Here is a 22256-nt window from a genome sequence, read left to right as displayed (position 1 = left end):
TGCCACCTTCAAGTTTTTAATAACAGTGTTATTATAAAGTGAAACGTTCTGAAATTTGAAATTTGCATGGCTATGTCAGAAAGAATCAAAGTTCAAGCTGAAATACGCAACCAATTCAAAACAGAATATTTAATTAGGATCTTTGACCCCCTGTTTCTTATTTCTGAAAATCTGTAGAAATCTCCCACAGACAAAGGTTCCTATCAACCTTTCTCTATCCTCAGGGATGAATAGTATAGACAATAGCCTGAAAACAAATATGAAAGATGAAGGTCTGACAGTAAGTCCTCAAATGCCAACAACACCAATTATATATACATATGTGTGTAAATTCTAGAAATAACATTAGTTCAAAGTCCAGTATGTTGTTCCTACAGCAGCATGTGACCCACACAGTTAAATGTCTGTTAAGATACTGAGAGCATAGCATATATATTTAAGTTATGGTACACATTTCGGATTTAAGGATTATTTGCTGATTCGCAGCGGTCCATGCAAACTCATTTCCTCTCACTGTGTGTTACTCTTACATTTTGACTCGGGTTCCAAATCTATGGCATGCAATGGGTGTTCAACAACAGTATTTACTGAGAAAAAAATAAAGGGTGAGAAACACAAAGCAGCGTAAGACAGGTGATTAATTCCCATAGACGAAAAGTCTCTGAGGGAACATGACCAGACTCATCCATTTATAGTACCCTAACCAGGAGCTTCATCTGCAATGAAACAAGTCAGTGTGCGGCTATTTCTTTTACAATGATGAACTGCCTGTTCCATTAAACCTCTAAGTGCATGCAACAAGCCAAACTGGTAATTACACAACCACTTTCTGCCCTTGGACCCCTTTTGGAGACTAACAAGATAAACTGTGAATATGAATCTTGTGTTCTGAATCTTCTTTTCTGATTCAGAACATTTCCCAGCTGAGGGAGAAGAAACAGTGTATGTTTTTCATTGCAGGCTTAACAGTACATGGGAAGCCAAAGCATGGAACCCCATGGTGCGGCCTCACATTCATGATTTGTTGGGGGCTTCTAATTGATCTCTGATGGATCCTATGTCATGTCCATGAGTCAGCACTGTGGCTTCTCCAAAGTAAAGAAAGATTTAGGGTATACTAAACTGGTTTGATCAGTATTCCATATGACGAAAATTGGGGCATAAAATCAAGATTTCTATTAAGAATTTCACCCAACGAATCTTCCTTGCACACCAGAACCAGTGCATTTGGAAAAAGCCTGATTTGTTATATTTTGTGTAGCCACACCAGCTAATGAACCAGACTGCATGGAACTGCTTCAGTTCTCCCACAGGAAGCCTGGGTGCCATCTTAAGCCCACGAGAGCCTTCTGCAAGGAACTGTGGATTGCAGAGAGCACGCGCTCCTCACACCATTTTGCAGCAGCCATGCTGCAGTACTGCAACAGGACATTGCTGCACTTCTTGCCTCTCACACAGAGCCCTGAAGTTGCTGCGTTCAACACAGAAACCTCCTTCTAATGGTAACGCGGGCGATTATTTGCTCGAGAATCATGAGACGAACTTGAAGATAAAACTATTGCTTCTAGCAATAACAATAATAATAGCGAATCGGCTTCTGTGTGCTCAGAAAGGCACCATCCCGCCCGACCGCCGAGCTGCCCACAAACACAGAGTCCCCACACAGCAGCGCCGGGCGGTGCTTAAGGCGTGCCGCTGTCAGGGCCCGCCCCCCTCCGCCGCCGTGACGGGAGGGCGGCTTCCGGGCGCCGAGTTGGAAAACTGTCGGAAGTGGAGGTGGTGGCGGTCCGCTGAGGCCGTCATGACGCAGTCGGTGGTGGTCCAGGGTAAGGGGCTGTGAAGCGCGGAGCTTTCCCGCCGCCCCCGGCCCTGCCTGAGCCTTGTCTCTCCTCTTTGCAGTGGGCCAGTGCGGGAACCAGGTGGGCTGCCGCTTCTGGGACCTGGCGTTGCGGGAGCACGCGGCCGTTAACAAGGTAACGCCGCCCGAGTGGCGCCCGCTGCCTGTTACCTGCTCCGGTCTGGTCAGCTTTCTCGAGGCTTTCCGCCTGGAGGAGCGCAGACTGAGTCCCTGAAGGCCTTCATTACCAGAGTTAACTCGCCACCTGGTGCCCTGGCAGTATAGCAAACAAAGCAGCCGTGCTTTGGAGGAAGTTTTTCACACAGAGGGTGGTGACGCACTGGAACAGGTTGCCCAAGGAGGCTGTGGATGCCCCATCCCTGGAGGCATTCAAGGCCAGGCTGGATGTGGCTCTGGGCAGCCTGGTCTGGTGGTTGGTGACCCTGCACATAGCAGGGGGTTGAAACTAGATGATCATTATGGTCCTTTTCAACCCAGGCCATTCAATGATAAGCCCATCTTTCCTACCCCATGCTCATGCATGCAGTGCAGTCAGGGTCACTGTGCTGTAAAGAGGGCACAGGATTATGCTAAGTGCTTTCAACAAAAATGCATCCTTCTTGGTATAATTATAGAAATACTGCTGCTAGCAGATACCTTCAGTTAACAGAGGTGATAGTGGGCAGTCCTGAACGCCTTTTACTGAAGTAGCTGTAAAAAGGTAACAGGTGGAGTTCCTGTGTGTATTGAGAGTCTCTTAGTTTATGTGTTACAGATTTTTCAAACACTGTATCATCAGGTCTTCAGAAAAAAAAAAAAAAAAAAAATGTGACTGTGTATTAAGTTGACAAATATCTTTAGCTTTATGCTGGGAAAAGTGATTTGCCCAGCAGCCCTCAGCAGAGAGTTCAGAAATTACCAATGGAGCAGTCTGCTTTCACTTCTACAGAGCATGGTGGGCGTGACTGTCTCCATGTCCCATCACTAAGCTGAATTAGCTAAACAGCAGCTTTGTGATTTAATAGTTTCATTGGGATCTTCAGTAAAATCCGAAATATTTAAAAATGAAGTAAAAGTATTTGTTTAATCCTCTGCTGAAAAAAGAAAGAGAAATCCTGGTTACATCCTCCCGACAGTTTTTAATATCAACTGACACTTGAGTGAAATTCAACAAAGCTGCAACGGGGGTGTTCAGGTTGGAGATCAGGAAAACATTCCTCACCAGAGGGTGGTCAGGCACTGGCACAGACTGCGGGGCATTGGCCATGGCACCAAGCTTGCCAGAGTTCAAGAAGTGTCTGGACAATGCTCTTGAACATAGGATTTGAACTTTGGGTGGTCTTGTGTAAAGCTAGGATTTGAACTGTATGGTCTCTGATGGTCTCTTCCAACTCAGGATATTCTTGGGTTCTATGAAATTTTCTTTTTAATGCTGTCTGGAGCTATCTGGATTGGACATAGATGGCTCACCCTGTTTGGAGAGTGGGAAGTTTGGCTGGTGACCTCTAGGAATTCACTGTAACCTAAGTTATTCTGTGAAAAAGCACTGAGTACTTCTGACACACCATCTTATCTTAAATTGTCTATTTCCAGAAAGGAATTTATGATGAAGCACTGAGCAGTTTCTTTAGGAATGTAGATACAAGGTAAGTCTTCTTATCAGGAAACTGTGGATTTAACACAGCAGATTAACAATGCTAGCATCTCATCTTAACCTAAATTAAAACTCCTTTCTTTCACACCAGATGTAGTTTGCATTAGAAAAAGATTCTGCTTTTTTGTCTTCTCAAGGCATTACCTTTTCATTATATTTATTGCAGTAGTTAAATGTATTGCAGGTGTTTGGTTTTGCTTTCCTTTCCTTACATCGGAAAAAATGGATAGTTAAGATCTTTTGCTCAGGATGAGTCTGCAAGCTGTCTGAATACTAACTTAGCAGCATTCACTGAAGACTTGTAAATGGAATTATTTATAAGGTGGTCAGAAACGGCTGTGCCAATTTTTAAATCTATTTTATCTGACTTTTATCTGTAATTTGCTGCACAGAGCGGTGGCTGTGATTTAAGTTGCCCAGTTCATACCTTAGGAGCATTTCATTGTATGTCTGTCCAGTTACCAAAGCTCTTCCAGTTTGCTGATAAGAACGGAACAATTGGACACCTAGGTATTATTGTTACATTCCAATTAGAAAAAAGGCATTAGACCAGCCTTTGTTTCCTTCCATTACACAGCAGAAGCACAGCATGCCATTTTAACTAAAATGGCATTGAAGTAGTGTTTTATCTCAATTCTTTTCTTAGAAGAGTATTTGCTTAGAAATTTTCTTAGAATATATATATTTTTTTTAATCCAGAAGATCTAGTTGTAAGCAATGTCTGTGTTTTTATATGTGCCAGATGGAACCACTGAACTTTCAACAGGTTGAGTGCAATTTCTCTGTAAAGGAGAAGGATTTACCTTGTTGAGCCCTGTAGAAGTCTCAAGCAAGGTTCCCCTGTGAGATTTCATCTTTTGTGATGATTCCCATGTAAAAGGAACACTCCCTGCTTTTGACTGTAGTATTACTACAACTTAAGGAAAAAGAAATTCAAACTCTGTGGCAAATAGCAATGTTTTGGTCTTCTATTGTGAGTTTTGATTTAGTTTTATCAAAAAGAAATACTTCACTTCCCATGTCACTGCAGTCATAAAACCCCGTGTTAGAAAAATGACAAATTTCAGTTTTCTATGCTACATTATACCACTTCTCTGAGTAATTAATGTGGGTGGATTATCATGTAAGGAAAGTCTGTAAAAACACTGGCAGATCTAGATAGACTCGCTCTTTTTTTACTGATACTTATTAAATGGTGTAGGATTGGAAGTGGCTTTATGTAAATTCTCTGATTTGTGACTTGTCTACAGAGCATTTTACCACTAGTACTGAAATAATGAGGGATCTGAACATCTGCACTCCTAACTCTGCTGTCGACTGCAGTAGGAAGATGCTTTGGTTGCCAGTGAACTGCACAATGGAAAGAAAGTTTTATTTGTTTATTTTTCAAGTAAAAAATGTGTTTTCATCTGGGATAGAATTACTGCCTGAAATCACTTATTTTCACACTTCAGTCACTATATTACAAATTCTTTTGCCCTTCCTTTTCCTTTCCCAGGGAATACAAATCACAGCTGGCAACTGAAGCTATTGGAATATATTGTGGAGGGATGTGGTTTTTGAGTTTAAAAGCTTTTTGGTTCAGTCTGCAAAAGTTCATCAACATTATGATTGCTCATCTCGTGGTTCAAGAACACACACCTTCTACAGTAGAGGCTGCTGCTGGTATTCATTTTCTAGAAACCAGATGTCAGAGTATTCAGCAAAGAGAACAGCCTTCTGTATTCGTGTCAGCAATGGCAAGAAGATTGGCTGTATAAGATGGCTGTATAACAATAGCTATTAGAAGCATCTTAGATCAGGCAAAATAATTACCCAGAAATATAGTGAACGTATGAGATAACAACATGTGCTCATGGGCTGATTGTATAACACAGTTTTCATGTTTGAGTGTTGTAGTGGTAAATTGAGGCACCCAAACATTATTAAATATAGAAGATGATGTCTTACTCCAAAGATCATGTGTATTTTATTCAGTCAGCAAGAACTAGTGGTTATAGGATGAGCTCAATAAAAAATGTATGGCTTTATATGCAGAAAAGATGTCTTAGATAATCCAGGGAGACTGTAAGGAATGCAGGGATTTTTGTGAGCAGCTGAATGCGAGTGATTGAAAGTACAGGCGGTCATGAAAGACCACAAAGACTGGTAAGAGAGAGATAAAGGTGGGCTTTTCTTGCTGTTGTTTATTTTCTCTCCAGGTTTTGTTAATCCCTGAAGAGAAATAGAACTTACTCTGACTGTGGACTCGTGCATTGAAACTCATAGGCTGGAGTAATCAGTGTGAGTCCTGTAGGCTGCTGTGAGCCGCTCAGCTAAGGAGAAGTGTTTGGAAAACTGCTTTGGGTGAGAGCATAGGAGCTCCCTGGGGAATCCCTTGCAGGCCCGTCCTCCCTTTTTTCACTTGTTTGTGATGGGAATGAGCACAGTCAAAACATTTAGTGCTTTCCACTGTTGTTTTAGAATGTTATTGCTATTGAGTGTAGAACACGGTAAGACGTACTTTGATTTGTTTAAACCTAAGGCTGATTGCCCCCTAAACTAGGTGGATTGAACCATCTTCTAGTATCCTTTTTCTTTTCTGTTTCATGTTTGTTTTGGGGTTTTTTTTGTTTTTTTTTTTTTTTGTTTGTTTTGTTTGTTTTTGTTTTTGTTTTTTTTACAGCCTTGAATGCAGTTGGACCAGAATAGACTATCTCATCGTTTGAGTGCAAAGCACCAGCATTCATTATGGGGAAGAAATATGATTTTATGCAATGCACAGCCCTGTGGGCTGATTCAGTGCAACCAATCCTGGAAAAAAGGCTGATAAAGCCTGTGTCAACACAGCGTGGTTTCTGAGTTAGTAGATCTTAGTGGCAAAATAAGTCAAGCACAGCTCTGTCCTAGTGCAATTGTACTGCTTTCAAGCCTGGAGCAGTAGAACAGTGCTGTGCTTCCCCCATTGAAAGTGTAGCAGTGTTATCTGGTGCAGTGTGTTCTGCTATGTGATGTAATGTACCACATGCTAGGAAAAAGGTTGTTGCTTTCAGTTTTGGCAGTGCTTGTAGAATTAGAGCAGAGGCTCTATGGGAGAGGAAACTTTCCGTGCTTTCCTCTTTCATTCTCCTGAAGTACTGCTTAGGATATTTCTCATTGAGATTGTATTCTGTAACTGTGTTCTTTGAGGAAAATATGAGGCATGTTGTAGCAGGTTACATTTCAGGGTGTTTGTTACTCTGAACAATAAAAAATTAAGGAGGGAATTATATTCCAATATATTATTGCCTTATTTTCTGTTACAGTTCTAAACTTGGAATGTTGTTTTTGTTTTTCAGAAGTGCTGGTAATGGTCCTGATATTTACAAAGGAAAAATTTGTTCTTTAAAAGCACGAGTAAGGCAATTTATGAAGACTATTATTTTTACACCACTTATTTATGTCTGATTGCATAAGGATTTTCCTAATACTTCGTATGTTTTTAAGTATTTTGAATAGCAAAATTTCTAATAGTAACTTAATGGTTTGGGGGAGTTTTGCTTGTTTTTTAAAGTACAATTTTAATAAAACAATTGCAGATGGTACCAATTATTTATTTAAAAAAAAAAAAAAAAAAAAACTAAGGGATGTGGGTTTTTTTGAGCCACTTAAAGTGATTAAGAAAGAACAAAACCTGAAATGTACCTGTTTTAATTCCTTTGCTCCCAAGTATTTGGGAAAAGTATTTTTACAATGTTAACAGTTGCAGTATCTGAAATGCTGTGCAATTTATGGATTAGCTAACAAAGCAGTCAGGGTGAACTTGACAAGTTGGTTAGCAGCAACTCTCTGAAGCACAACAGTAACAACGTACCTTTACTATTGTAGATGATTTTCCTTATTTTGTAATTATTTCAAAGATCAGCTTGCTTACTGACTGAATTTCAATGCTTTTCTTTCTCACAGGCACTGCTGATTGACATGGAGGAGGGTGTGGTGAATGAAATTCTGCAGGGACCGTTGAGAGATGTTTTTGATAGTAAGCAGCTTATCACAGATGTTTCTGGTTCAGGAAACAACTGGTGAGATCCTCTTCAGAGCAACTAATTGGATAGCTTTTGAAAAGGGGAATGATAACGGTAGCATTCTGGTTCATTCTGCTGCAGCATATTACCAGTGAACTTTGGAGTCACTGTCACCTGGAGGAGGGCTTTGAAAACCATTTTACAGAAAGATAATTCTGCTGATAAATCATTTTGTCTGCTTTTTTTTTGTGTGTTTTTTTTTTTTTTTTTTTTTTTTTTGCTGCTGCTTCTTGATTACTTTTTACAGAAGAACAGGTTTTATATTTTTGTTTCTTTGAAATTCAGCTGCTTCCATTTCTCTGTTAGAGCCATAATCTAGTTTGGGACTGTGCACCTACCATGGAAATAAGACGTTCAGATTTCTAAGCATTGTGGTTGCTGGCATAGTGCAGATAAATTATATTATCAAAAAGAGAAATTCAGAAGAAGATTCATTAACATAATAAATTTCACATTTTCACTGATATGCTAATGTACCTCTGGTAATATTCAGTCCAGCACAGGCTGAGAATCAAATGATTTACAGATATACTGAAGGTATATTGGGAATAGGCTCACCACCTAACAGCAGGCAAGTGTGATGAGAATGGTCAGTTTGGTTTCTTTGTCACTGGTAGCAAATAACTCACCTAGAACTCAAATGAAGATCAGATCACTATTATACAAGGATGTCCTCACTGATAACGGATGTAACTTTCAGATCATAGTTAAAATTTGATCATTCAGCATGGATATTTATTTTCTTACTATGTGAAACAGTAATGCAGGATCAAAAGCTGTGAACTGATTGCTACTTGCATTCTCAAATTTAAAAGCACATCTCAACTCCCATGTTTCTGTGATGTAGTCAAGTTTTGCAGCTAACAAGTTGGGGGTTACATCCAGCTCTGGACTCTGAATTATTAAGCAATACTATACAAAACATCAAAGAGAGGGAGTTAAATAAAATGAAAACTGGAAGATTGGTTGTTACAGTGTTTTATTGTGTTTTTTTTTTTTTTTTAAAGTACTTTTCTTATCCTCAGGGCTGTAGGTTACAAGGTGTATGGCTGCCAGTACCGGGAGAACATCGTGGAAAAGCTGAGGAAAACTGCAGAGCACTGTGACTGTCTGCAGTGTTTTTTTATAATTCATTCTATGGGAGGTGGTAAGTATATCTTTCTTTGTTAGTATGGTTGCATCTGCCACAGGTAAATAAAAATGAAAGCCTAAGTCTTGAAACAAAGATTGCTGTAATCATCTAATCATGAAGAGTATGAAATAACACAGTCCCTGAGGAGCCCTAATCATGAACTTTTACTTTACTAAGTGCTACCTAGAAGTACAGCTTAAATCTTAGAGACAAGAAAAGACAGTGGATGGATCAAGATAGGTGGCGAATACAAGAAAAAGCTGAGTAATACTGATCAGAAGGGGTAGCTGCCTCAAAACAGTGACATCATTGTAGTGATCAAGTTTTTAATTGTGGGGAAGTGTTTTCAGAAAGGTTTTGTAGACTTCTGATGTTGCTTAGCTTCTGTTCTACTTTAGTTTTGTTGTTTTTGGTTTGTTTGGTTTTTTTACATTTCCTTCCACACAATTCTTTTTGCATTCACTTCACCTATTTTGTTAATAAATCTGAAGGGAGAATCAGTCACGTCCTTTCTGTGTTGCCACTGAGCAATCCTCTCCCAGAAACTTGAGGGTAGCAGGTATTATAAGCAGCTATGATATGGAAATAGACTCTGAAAATAGCTCTAAATATGGTGCAAGAGTTTTACCAAAGGCCTTTTTTATGGTCATTTGCTTAATTTGAGAAGGAATTTCCATTATTACAGAAAATAGCTGTGTTGTTCATTGTCTGCTGCTGAAAATGTTAACTGTATGTGACAGGGAAAAAAAAAAGCAACCTAATTCTCTGATTTGAACTTAATGCTATGAGGAAAAGAGTATTTGTACTGGGGCAAAGGGGTTATTGTTTTAACTGTTTTAACTGGAGAACAAGAGAGTTTTATAAAAAAAAAATCCTCAAAAAAAGTAAATTTAAATAATTTGGATTGGCTCAATATTTTTTTTAAACAAATATTTCAAGATTCAAATTAAAGATTTTAAAATGCTAAGAAAGAGCAGAGAAATTCTGGTGACACATTAGGACTCGTTGAGCAAATGCTTAAGACTATTCACTTCATCCTGTCTAATAAAATATGAGAAATATCATTTAGTTATTTACTTGTCTTTGAAAAAGCTTGCTTCTTTCTTTCATTCAGATAGCTCCTGCTGCCTTCAAAATGCTGGAATATACATAAAATTAAAAACTAGTATGTTTCCAACATATGAGACTTAATGCTTGTAAGAACTTGGAGGATTTCTTTAATCTTCCTTCATTCCATCGTCGTTCCTACTTATTTTTAGGGACAGGATCTGGTCTTGGAACTTTTGTACTGAATTTGCTTGAGGATGAATTCCCAGAAGTGTATAGATTTGTTACTTCAGTTTATCCCTCCGGTGAAGATGATGTTATTACTTCTCCATATAACAGTGTTCTGGCTATGAAGGAGCTTAATGAACATGCAGACTGTGTGCTACCAATAGAGAATGAAGTAAGAAATAGCATACTATTTCTGTCCTTTTCTTTCTTATTAGATTGCATTGATTTGAATGCCAAGTCTTAAAAAGAGAGTGTTTGTTTATTTAATCATAATTGAGCTCCTTGGTAACTTGCAGACTTTTGAAGTGAAATCACTTAAAAGATGCTCTATACTTTGTTTCCATGTGCAAAGTAGTCTGGAGTGATTTTTCTTTTTGTGTCTTATTCAAAGGTAAAAAGTGAGATGCTCTTGCTTACTGAGGCTGAGCCTCAAATCTTTTAGCATCGTTTTGTGTGTAGTATTGTTTAAGTGCTTACAAGAGGAATGACTAATGATTTCAAATTCAAACTGACTTCAGTTTGAAGTCAAAGTTCTGAGTCAAACTATCCGTGTATGTGACAAGGAAGGAAAGGATGTTCAGGAACACTTCAGCCAGTTGGAACTGGTCAAAAGTTGAACATGTTTGAATCAAAGTTGTAATGTTTGAACTGTCATTACCATATCTTAGTTTTTTTTCTTTAAGATTAACTGAAGTGGAAAAATAGGAGTATGGAATTTGGATGTTCTGGGGATGAGGTTTGTATGCTTTCTGTTATTTTTTTTTGTCCGTGTTTCTTTTTCCTTTCAAAGTCTCTGTTTGATATAGTTACTAAAATTCATCAGATGGTCAGTTCTGGGAAGGTGGGGTCAACTGTGAAGCCAAACAGCTTGGTAACATCAAGTGCAAGTACTACAAAAACTGTGCAGAAGCCATTTGATGCAATGAACAACATTGTAGCCAACTTGCTGCTGAACCTGACAAGGTAAAGTCACAGATCACTCCTCTGTACAAGTAATATTGCTAGAGGCAGTGTGTGCTGCAAATAGGTGTGCCTGCATCAACTCAGTATTGTTTTCTATTTGATATTAGTCTTGTTAAGAATTAGTTCTTAAAGTAATGAAAATCTGAAGTGTTTGAAACTATTCGTATTGCAGTGGTGTTGCTGTAGCTGTGATGGTCTTAGAACTGAAGTAGGAGAAGGTTTTGGGGCAGGATATTGTCTTCCTTTAGTGCCTAATAGTGCCCAAGGAAGTTAGAATTTCTAGGCCAATGTTATTATTTTATAAATACCATTTGACAGTTGTTCCTAAACTGTCTATTGCTGTAAGGAATTCTTGCTGAAAAAGCATGTTTAAAGCTGTGGTCTGAACAGCTTTTCAGGGCTGCTAAGTCATACGTGTTTCATTATGTACTATCCTATTTATTTAAATTGGTATCAACCAGTTATGTCTGCACATTACAGAAGAATGCTAAGAACTACAATCAGGAACATTAAGGTCTCATTTTTGATCATTAGTTGTTCTACAATGAAAAGTGTAAAGAAATAAGAATAGCAGTGTTACTGCCAAATGTGGAAGTTTAATAATTATAGATAACTGTTTTATCTATAGATATTGTTTTACTGTTTTATTGCAGGGAACAGTTGAAGTGTATATTTAATGAATGTTTACATTATAAAAGTGACATTCTCAGTTTATAACTATTTTGTAACATCTGTTAACTTTTCAGCTCTGCTAGGTTCGAAGGTTCCCTTAACATGGATCTTAATGAAATCAGTATGAATTTGGTTCCATTTCCTCGGCTTCATTACTTGGTTTCAAGTTTGACTCCTCTGTATACACTGGCTGATGTTAATATACCCTCTAGAAGGTAAGAAGAAAACTTTGTTGTGGAGACTTTACAGTGAAGCTTAATTTCTTAATTTCCTCCATAGTTTCCATTCAACAAAAATAAAAAAAAAAAAAGAATTCTATAGCAAAACTAAAGGCAGAAGTCCAAAAGGGTTTTAAAGCCTGCCACACTGGAAAATTCATCCTACTCATTTGGAGAACACTATTTGTCCCTGTTCTCATTAATGGCTGAGCCAGCAGACTTAAAATGTTCTTACTATGTCTATTGGGAAACAATTCTGCTGGGAGCCACGTATTTCTAGATATTAAATAGAACCCACACCATTAAGTTATTTTGATTTTGCTGTCCTTATGTGGTCCGAGATTAAATGTACCTTTATTTCCAAGATTTCAGGAAATTTGAAACCCTGAAGGGTGGGTATTTTGAACTTCTGTAGCCTGCTTTAATAGAGTAGATAACTGTTTTCATCTTCACCTAGGTTGGATCAAATGTTTTCAGATGCTTTTAGTAGAGATCATCAATTAATTCAAGCAGATCCAAAGCATAGCCTCTACCTTGCTTGTGCACTTCTTGTTCGAGGGAATGTGCAGATCTCAGACCTTCGCAGAAACATTGAAAGGTTTGTAATAGCACACAAAGTAATCGTGTTATTTTTCATATAAATATTTTTCAGTTGTCCAGGGAATTCTCAGTTTTTCATCTGAGGAATTTCAGTACCAATTAAGTACTTTTTGTAATGTAAAGTAATTGAAGAAAGATAGAAAGAAAGAAAATGTAAATAGCTTTCTTAACAAGTTAGTGCAAGTCGTGGCGTTCTTTGATTTCCAAATAAAGGGAGCTGACTAGGTGTGCCTGTTCTCCTCCCCTCCATTCTTTATAATTTAAAAAGATGAAGGCTTCCAGAGGTCTCCTGCTGCTATGGGATTTTGAAGGAATAGGCTCTCTGCTGTAGTTCACACTCAGTTTCTACCTTTTACACTATTGTGACCTATGTAGTTGCAGCAGGAGAGGTGTAACAGAGTGCAGAATGGAGGCAGATGGGTGCATAAGGAAAAGTTCTGAGCATCAAAATAATTTTACCTATATCAGGTAGACTCATCCCCACACATTTACCTCTCTCATAAATCTATGTGTTTGCAGTTGCTTTTATAGACATACATGCTTGTAACTTTACTTTTCAAACCCTGATATGTTAAATTAACAAAATTGGTGTTTACTGTGTGAATTTTAAATACGTGCAGTCTGGGATCTAAAATGCCTTATTCAAAATGCTAATTCTGACTGGTTTACTTAGTTGTGAAAGCTTCAGAATTAACCTTTGCTAACTGTTAGCAAAGGAAACTTTGGCTCTGTTCTCTTTATATTTCATAAGTAACTGTACTCTTATCACAGGTTGAAGCCTTCTCTGCACTTTGTATCGTGGAATCAGGAGGGCTGGAAAACTAGTTTGTGTTCTGTACCTCCTGTGGGCCATACCCATTCCCTTCTAGCTTTAGCAAACAACACCTGTGTGAAACCAACTTTTATGGAACTCAAAGACAGATTCATGAAGCTCTACAAGAAAAAGGTATGGCTCTGTCATAAGTATGTCATCCACAGCCACCAATCATAGCACCTTGGATTACAGGGAAACAAATCTTAGAATCATAGAGGGACTGCTTAAAAGTAATATTCCAAGATTTTTAACTGTGATGTCTATCAAGGAATCATTCTAACAGCTGCTGCTTAAAAAGAACAAATCCCTTATTAACCCATACCCTACTAGGGGATATATTTACTTCTTCAGCCATGAGCCAGTATCCAGTGGATGTGCCTACCATTTTGTTGAGGTCTACCAAAGACAAAATGTGAACAGATTAATATGTAAGAAATCCGTAATACCGTGATTCCACAGATTGTTACTGAAGTTGTTAATTATGTAAGCAGGGGTTGTCAAGGCATGTCTTCAAATCTGCTTTATACAGTTCTTCAGTGCAGGCCAAATAATACTTAGTGAGGCAAATAGATTATGTTATGTGCCAATAAAGGGAGTAACACTGAATTCATTATTCTCATAGGCTCATCTTCACCATTATCTGCAAGTAGACGGGATGGAGCAAGGCTGTTTTTCTGAAGCCATATCATCCTTGTCTGACCTAATAGAAGAGTATAACGAACTGGATGCCACAAAAGGTGGGTTTAGAACAGCCCCATCAAGACTGAAGATAGCTGTGTAAAGAAGAACTTTGTTTTAAAAAAAATAAAATCCCCAAGCATCCAACCACTTCAGTTAACCCAAATGAATTGCAGAGCGCCTACCTATTGTCATTCTAAAGCGAGGCTGGGATAACTGCTTCCACAGCTCTCTGAGGTGTCACATAAAGTGACAGGCCCAGCCTGTAGGAAAGGTTTGAAGGCACTTAATTATGGCAAATATCAGTAAAGTTCTTCCAAACTGTAGAGTAAATCGACATGCCATGTGCTGCAAAGAGAAGAAAGAGAAGTACTAGCAGCCAAAAGGTAATGCTTTTTCCAGACTTTGAGCTTACAGTGAACTGAAAGCAAGCCTTGGTTCGAAGAAAGATCGCTATTGCTAGCTTTTTTCTTTAGTTGTTTTAAAAAAGCAACAAAGAGAAGGAAAACTGCATACTCTTCCAAGATGAAAGCAATCCTCTAATGGAACTTGTTTCTGAAAATTTGCAGACAAGCAGTCATTTTGGAATGCTCCAAGCTATGTTCATAATTTAAAATTTTTTCACTTCATTGTTGTACCTAGCTGTATTAGAGTATTCTGAGCTGATAGTAAAGTTGATGGTTTCAGGGGGGATTTACCAAAATGCATTTTCTTTGACATTTTATATTTGGAGCATTAATTAACATGTTATTTTAATGATTCATGTTTATAAATGGTGAATTGCACTTGATAATGAGATGATATAGCATACCTCTGAGTGAAAAACACACAGTAAAGACTGTTAGGTAAACAAAGTTTATATGTTTAAAGAATGCAAGTAAAATAGATGTTTTAATATTTATAATTACCAAGGTCGGTAGATTTCTATATTACATTATATTAAGAACTTTTGCAGAATGTACAGCTATTTCCTGTTTACTTTCCAACCTTGACTTCTTCAGAACGCAAGGACTGGTGAACTGTTACAAATCAGAGTGGGCCAATGCAATGATCTAAACCTTGAAATCCTTTTAGCAGAGTTTGAATGGGTGAATAAGTAGGCACAGTTTTCAGTGTATGAGTCCAGAAATCATCAATAAAACCTTGTAATAACACTTTTTTGGGGTTTCTTTAAGCATTCCAAATATGCATTTCCTTCAAATTTTGCAGTTCTCTTATCTGTAGCTGTCTTATGTCTTCCTTTACAAAGGACATTGTTTATATTCACAGCAGTAGAGAGATTATCTGCTGTAAAGAGTATTTGGGTCTTGCAATTAATTTATCCTGTTTACAACAGCATTCATGTGTTTTGCCTTTGTTTTGAGTTTGAAGATACATGGTAGAAGATGTTAGTTTGAGAATCAAGAATAATAGATGATGTTACAGGGTCAGTTTTGTTGGGTTTTTTTGTTTGTTTGTTTGCTTTTGTATAGATTAGTCAGACCATCTGTGAATCTAAATGTATTTGTCTTGTTGGACAAGGTGTTATGGTAGGTTACCAAGCAGTCTCACTGTGCTTTCTTGAATTACAAGGAGTTCTCCTTTTGACAGTAGTGTTACACACACAATTCTTGAGAATGTATTTCCATATACTGCAACAGTTAAGTTTAAAAGGATACCTTCTTACGTGGATTTTTCAAATGTGTTTTTTTAAATGAATATTTACATTTATAGTTTGACTACAAACATTGCTGGGGTGACAGATAATGCTGATTCTTCAGGATGTGAATGTGCTTGTCACCCTTGCAGCACGTTACAGTCAGTGGTGTTAATTCATAAAATTTTGAGTTCAGAAAATATATCTCCTGGATCACTGCAAATCCTCTGGCAAACACAAGATGTTATCCACATCATCTTCCACTTGAAGAAGCCTTCATTGGGGCACTCGAACTGGAGAGTGATCATTTTGGACTTATTAGGTACGCAGCATCTCTTGTCCATACACACCCCACAGAAAGTTAACTTGTAGCTTTGTGTAGTTGAACATCCAGAGAAAAATAGTTTCTCTGCTCTAGGGAACTGGAATGTTGGTTGGCATGTTTTTCCTTTTGGAATCTGTAAAACAACAACAAAAAAAAAGCTTATGTTTTTACACACGGAAAACAGACCATGAAAAAAAACTTGTGATGTTTACATAGAAATATGTTGAAAATTACGCCTACTAAAAGCTGTCTTATTTTTCTTTCAGTAAACAAATAAAAATATTTTGGTTGGCCAAGCAGCATGACAGCACTTCGAAATTATACATCTGTAGCTTACTACTAAGAGTTGGCAACTAAAGGTAGAAAAAGGAGAAGTGTTGTTTTATGACTTAAAAGTATTTACTAATACATCCATTTTTCCATTACTTCTGGCATTTTTGTTTTCTACTACCAAGTCATTTTACATAGGTTGCTCTGACAGTAATGCCTCCTATTTATTTCCTTGGAAACTGCAAGAGATGCAAGGAGTAAAATAACACTATATGACAGGAAATTCTCAGCTACAAAACAGTGTTTTCCAGCATAGTCAGCACCATTAGCCATGCATTTTTACCAGTAATGAAGAAGAACCTGCATGCCACACTCATAAAAACCTGCAGCCTGTGGAGGTGGCCCACAGTTACCAGTGATGAAACATACCACCCACTCTGCTGATGCCTCACTGCTCTCACTTCCCCTGTTTGGTTTCCGTAAGTGTTCAGCAAGCATTGATGAATGTCAGTGGGTGCCACTTCTCCCCATGGAGGAATTCAGTGACACACACCTTTGCTTCATATGCACTTATGTATCAGATGCCTTTGTTTCAGACTGCCCCTCTGCTGCCTTCAGTCATACAGCGACAAAGCATAATGGAATATTGACAGGAAGGTTCAACTTCTACTCCCATACCACCAACATCTTTCTCTGATGATGTGGGCCTACATAATCAAATTGGAAGCGTTAATTTTGGAGCAGCCCTCATTTATGAGAAGATACCTTTATTGTCTTCAGGATATTGGTCAGACAAGGCTGGATGAAGCATAATCTCTTCTCTTTTTTCATTTCACACTTCCTGTTTTCATTGGTCACTCTGCTGGATATACCAATGCCACAGGTTCTGGAACACGGTGTCCAAGGAGTTGCCTGCACCAGGCACTTTTTCTTTAAAACTAGTGGTAAGTTTCTGTAAGCTAAAGCAGCAATATATTACTTATGCAGCAAAATAACCCCAAAAGGATTAACTGAATATAAAAAGGATAAGCATTAGGCTTCTGCTCATGCAAGTAAATCTAAAGATGAGGCCTTAAAAAGTTATTTAGACGTCTTAGCACTGAGCTGCCTTTAAAATTTATTGACACTCGTATCCTAGCAAAGGCTATAAAACTGCATGTGCTGTATGGCCCTTGTGTTTAATATGAAGAAAATAGTGTGTGAAGACTTACCTGTGGAATTTTTATAAAATGGCCAGAGTGGAAGAAACATTGATTATTTAAGGCTAAATACAGTTCAAATAGGAGAGTGATGTAACCATTAGTCCCAATTCCTGCTAGACACTGTGAAGACCAGGTTTCATTTAAGAAAAAAAAAAATTGTGTAGAAATTCTTGGTGTCTGTGGAATCTGCATTTAGATGACATCTGCATGTTAGATGACTGGCAGAATTACAAGGATACCTGGAAAGTAGACATCAATTTTAAGATCTCTTTGCAATAAGCAGATTAAAAGCCTGTCCCAGATCTGCAGTAAATAAAGGGAAGTTTAATGTTTGCTTATACTTCATACATTTTCAAAGTATAACCTCTGCACATCCCTAAATATCTAAGTTAGGTCAAAGTTGGACAAGGAAATCCAGAAAACATCAAGAGCAATGAAGAGAAGTCTAGCATTTGTTATCCATGCTAGCAGGGCGGAAACTAAATAAATAAATAAAAAAATATATATATAATATATAATATTATATTATATATTATATATATAATATATTACATTAAATTAAAAAATATTAAAAATATTTATTTTTTATATTTTTATAAATATTAAAAATATTTATATTAAAATAATTATTATATTATATATATATTATATATTATATTATATCGATATTAGCCCATTGAGCCACTGATGCATAAGTTTGTATGGTAATTTGCGTTGCTGTACTGGAAAAGGGAAGGGGGAAGACCTCATTTTGAAGCAAAATTTCAAGAAGATTTCTTCAGAGGAAGATAGGGTGAGGAAGATGTTTATTATAAACGCTTATTTTAGGTTTTTTTGCACATTTGCCATTCCTCATTTTAACTTTATCTACTATTTCCAAATACTCTCATTGGCCCAAAGAGTCACTGGGCATTGGCTCCCCATGCTCCTACCTAATGTGGGTCAGATGTTTTGATTACCATTGTTGTCAATGCGTGTCCCTCTCTGGTCGGATTAGTAACACTCTCTAGAAATGCACTACATTTGAAATTGGTTACCTTTACTGAGTGTGGTTTTACTCACTGCATCAAATAGATTTCTCAACAAGGTCTCTGACACTAGGTATTATAATTTTGCAACAAAGATGTGCTTCCTTTTTCATTTTTGCAAACTTGTATAAGCGCTGTTAACATTTTAGAAATTGTCCAAACTGAACTTCAGATTGTATCTTCAGTCTGTTTATCTGCAGATTGGCTCATGTGCTCCTGCGGTATTTGGGGATTTTTTTGATAAGCTTTTTTGGTAAGCTTTGTGATCCCTTTTTATTGTATTGATCCATGTTGGTGATTCAGGCCATAATTTCCCCATAATTTAAGTTGCCACCAAATAAGCAGCTCGGCTTTCTGATACCCTTATTAGTTGAAATGAGGATGTATTTTGTAATGTAAATATGCACATGCAAAGGGAAGGAGAGAACAGAAGGCCTGAGAGGAGGATCCAGACATAGGGAAGGGCTGGGAAAGCTGCTTCTGTCAGTGGTCCTTTCCCAAAGTAAATGAGAGCACTGCAACAGAACAGGAACAAGGTTGAAGGGAGGATCAGCTGACCATAGCAGAACTGTGTGGATAAAATGTGTGGTTTTGATCACACTGCATAGAGAAGAAATTGGAGGGAAGGTTGTCCTCACAGTGAGTGAAGTTTTGTGAGTTGAGGAAAGCTGCTAAGGCAGTCTATAATTTCCTGCTTTCCACTTGAAAATGGAGCCTGCAATGTTTTAATCTGTGTCTTGAAAACCAAGATTCTCTACCACCACAAAGGGAGAGAAAACAAGAAAGTTCCTGGGCTGCTAAATGGCTGTCCATCAGCAGCCCTAATAAGGCAGATCTGACAAGCAGTGAAATTCTGCAGAAAGATGGGCTAAAGGTAGCAGTGGGTATTCCCTATCAACAGAAGAAAAAAGGCTTTTTGCTTCTCATGTGCACTGGGACCTGGGGGTGTTGGTTGATGCTCAGCTGAACATGAGCCAACAGTGTGCCCAGGTGGCCAAGAGGGCCAACGGCATCCTGGCCTGCATTAGAAATAGCATGGCCAGCAGGAGCAGGGAGGTGATCATCGTCCTGTACTCAGCTCTGGTGAGGCCGCACCTTGAGTACTGTGTGCAGTTTTGGGCCCCTCACTACAAGAAAGACATTGAGGCCCTGGAACATGTCCAGAGAAGGGCAACGAAACTGGTGAGGGGTCTGGAGCACAAACCTTATGAGGAGCGGCTGAGGGAGCTGGGATTGTTCAGTCTGAAGAAGAGGAGGCTCAGGGGAGACCTCATTGCACTCTACAACTTCCTGAAGGGAGGTTGTGGTGCAAAAGGGTCTGGCCTCTTCTTCCAGGCAAATAGTAGGACCCGAGGAAACGGGCAGAAGTTATACCAGAGGAGGTTTAGGTTGGATATTAGGAGAAACTTCTTCTCTCAAAGGGTGGTCAGGCACTGGAATGGCTGCCCAGGGAGGTGGTGGAGTCGCCGTCCCTGGCAGTGTTCAAGAGGCGCCTGGATGAGGAGCTACGAGACATGATTTAGTAGCTTGTGATACTAATAGGAATGAGAGGGTGGTTGGACTAGATGATCTTGCAGGTCATTTCCAACCTTGTGATTCTGTGTAATCTGTGAGTTTAGAGAAAAGAATCTGTGACTTGAGAGTAAAAGGGGTAATTGGGACAGAGCAGACACCCTGGCAATGGCCATGATGGAGAACAGGAGTAGCCAGCATGCAGTCATCCTGGCTGCTGCAGCAAGGACACTGAAGGGAGCAAGGCTCGTGCTCAGAGTTGTTACCAGCATAGCAGGGCACACCTGACATCCGCCTGTAGTTGATTGATTGAAGGTGCTTCTGTCCTGGGCCACACACCCTCTGTCCAGTCTTCTTCCTACCCGTGCCACTGGAGCAGGGACTTGATGCTAATTTTGGTGTGAATACAGGAGTACATCCGATCGCACCACTGATACACAGGCACTTGTAAAGTGGGTTAGGCTGGAAAGTCTGCCCATTGAGATAGTAAATGCCATTGAGCTCACACCCTACAGCAACCAGATCTGCAAATGGTAAACGAAAGTTACTAACACAGTGGGAGCACTGGATTCTTGCTCACTAAGTGCTTGATGCAATCATCCTTTCCTGCATTCTTAGCTTCAAATTCTTCCCAGCCCATGCACGATTTTGTTTGACCTCAATGATAACTACAGCTGTCCTGCTTTAAATTAGCCTTGTAACATATCAGCAAATAGCAAACTTATGCACAGTGAGCTGGTAGGCAGAAAGCATAAAGACAGTCCCCTGCCCCGTTCTCAGATTCCCCAACCAGTGTGCATTTGTATAAATCACACAGCACAGAGCTGCACGGCTCCACCAAGCCGGGCTCCCACCCTCCTGGATTTGCAGAATAGAACGTGAAAGAACGACTTACATGCACACACGCCTGTTTCATACCTAGGCTCATCCTGCGAGTAGTCGCAGTAGAGACCCTTGTGGGGATCACAGATGTCCACCTCATTGCAGACTTCTCCAGCCTGCTTGGCGCAGGCCTTGCAGCAGCCACAGCCGTCTTTCAGCAGGCTCACCCCGGGGCTGCAGGTGGGCACTGGTGGGCACTGGCAGGGCCAGTGGCACAGCTCGGTGCGTGGCTGAGCCTCACTGCTCTCTGGACGTTTTTCACCAGGCCTCGGCTGTGAGCGGTGGGCTTGCGCCCTGCAGAGAAACTTACATACAGTGGGATGGTTTGAGAGCTGCGTGTTCTCTGCATGGCTGGTACAGCATAAAATAAAGCTCCTAAGGTCACAGGATCCAGAAAAGTGAGAAGCTACAAGACTTTGGTAGGGGGAACCAGTTCCAACAGTGAGCGTGGCCTACTGCAGGTTTGGAGCACCGCTCGTTGGTCATTTCTTCGTTAGGACAAAGCCCATAGCAGATAAAGTAAGGAAAAAGCATTTTAAAACCAAAGGTAGATCTATTTTAATTAGTCTTTCCCACAAGCCTTATATCAAATTAACTACCTTCCGACTCACCCCGCTGCTCAGCAGCCAACCTTTTGTGACACTTCTGATGGCCAAAGCTTTTGGAAATAGGGAACATTCAGAGGGTTACTTTGGCTCAAAGCAACACTTCAGGTGCTTTGAAAGGACTATCATATTACTTTCAAGTTCTTTTGTGCTAACTGCAACAACTGCATCCTGTGACTAATTAAGGGAGGCTGGTAATTGTACTGAGCTTAACAGGTAACTTTCTAAACGAATAACTACTTGGATTAAGTGTTCCTTAGGCCTAGAGCTTACTCTGCAAAAATGGAGCTCTGAAAGAGGTTTACCTAAGCAGCAGGAAGTCAAGATCTAGTCAGAATTTGCAGTTTCCACATTCTGTCTCAAGAGTTTGCATCTGAAAATGTCCTTGATAGTTCTTGACTCATTTATTTATCTTTCTGAGGCACTGGGGAAGATTAAGTCTGCACAGTATGAAAGGATGTATTTGAGATAGGTATTCGGTACGTTTTTATGGAGGATTACATCTCAAACATGCTAGTTTAGATCTTAGCAGCAGGTATTTCCATGCTGAGTTTCAGCAGAAATGCAGGCTGTGACACTGCTGTTCAGCAAGGAAGGACATGTGGGGAATGGAGGCATAGGCAGTGCTGGCATGTAAGTGGAGTGTAAACCTAGGAGCTGCTCTGGCCTAGCAGCTCATGCTACCCAAAAAGCAGGAGAGAAAGATGAGACCTAGGCCCTCATCACCTACCTGTACCACCATCCAACCCTGCAGGGGGTTGAAATCAGATGATCTTTAAGGTCCCTTCTAATCTAAGCAATTCTATGGTAAAGAAAAGGAGGATGTTTTGTATTTTTCAGGGCGCGCACAGTCCCAGCTATCCATTTCTCTCCATCCCTCTAGCTGTAGGGCACCCCTGGCAGAAGGGAG

General features: G+C 39.3%; 2 protein-coding genes across 3 annotated transcripts; one reads left to right on the top strand and one right to left on the bottom strand.

The window, feature by feature from the left end:
- The first annotated feature begins 1741 nt into the window (after window positions 1-1741).
- TUBE1 (tubulin epsilon 1) lies at window positions 1742-16200 on the top strand. 2 transcript variants are annotated; one of them, XM_042826155.1, is made up of 12 exons: window positions 1742-1826; window positions 1900-1973; window positions 3431-3483; window positions 6809-6866; window positions 7416-7531; window positions 8560-8681; window positions 9926-10113; window positions 10732-10904; window positions 11651-11791; window positions 12252-12392; window positions 13166-13340; window positions 13831-16200. In XM_042826155.1, the coding sequence occupies exons 1-12, from the start codon at window positions 1802-1804 to the stop codon at window positions 13987-13989; spliced, it is 1425 nt and encodes a 474-aa protein (XP_042682089.1). In that variant the 5' UTR covers window positions 1742-1801; the 3' UTR covers window positions 13990-16200. The 2 variants fall into 2 exon arrangements, with proteins under 2 accessions (XP_042682089.1, XP_042682099.1); XM_042826165.1 differs by lacking the exons at window positions 1742-1826; window positions 1900-1973; window positions 6809-6866 and having other exon boundaries at window positions 3462-3483.
- CCN6 (cellular communication network factor 6) lies at window positions 15699-21858 on the bottom strand. Its single transcript, XM_042814307.1, has 5 exons — window positions 21848-21858; window positions 20755-21035; window positions 20144-20383; window positions 16883-17076; window positions 15699-15980 (listed from the first exon to the last, which is right to left on the bottom strand). The coding sequence occupies exons 1-5, from the start codon at window positions 21856-21858 to the stop codon at window positions 15699-15701; spliced, it is 1008 nt and encodes a 335-aa protein (XP_042670241.1).
- Between the last annotated feature and the right edge of the window lie 398 nt (window positions 21859-22256).

This window comes from Centrocercus urophasianus, unplaced genomic scaffold (assembly GCF_019232065.1).
Source record: "Centrocercus urophasianus isolate 14NV4802_14NV808 unplaced genomic scaffold, USGS_Curo_1.0 seq_10, whole genome shotgun sequence".
In the NCBI taxonomy this organism is placed as follows: Eukaryota; Metazoa; Chordata; class Aves; order Galliformes; family Phasianidae; genus Centrocercus; species Centrocercus urophasianus.
This window is presented reverse-complemented; position numbering and strand designations above follow the sequence as displayed.

Coding starts and splice junctions, on each gene's coding strand:
- CCN6 (XM_042814307.1), bottom strand. Junction 17,077..20,143: donor CAACTACAGGCGGATGTCAG/GTGTGCCCTGCT, acceptor TTGCTGCTTTAG/CTTACAGAAACTTACCACTA. Junction 15,981..16,882: donor ATATCCTGAAGACAATAAAG/GTATCTTCTCAT, acceptor GTTGTTTTACAG/ATTCCAAAAGGAAAAACATG.
- TUBE1 (XM_042826155.1), top strand. CDS start 1,802: ATGACGCAGTCGGTGGTGGTCCAGG. Junction 3,484..6,808: donor TTTAGGAATGTAGATACAAG/GTAAGTCTTCTT, acceptor TTTGTTTTTCAG/AAGTGCTGGTAATGGTCCTG. Junction 6,867..7,415: donor TTTGTTCTTTAAAAGCACGA/GTAAGGCAATTT, acceptor TCTTTCTCACAG/GCACTGCTGATTGACATGGA.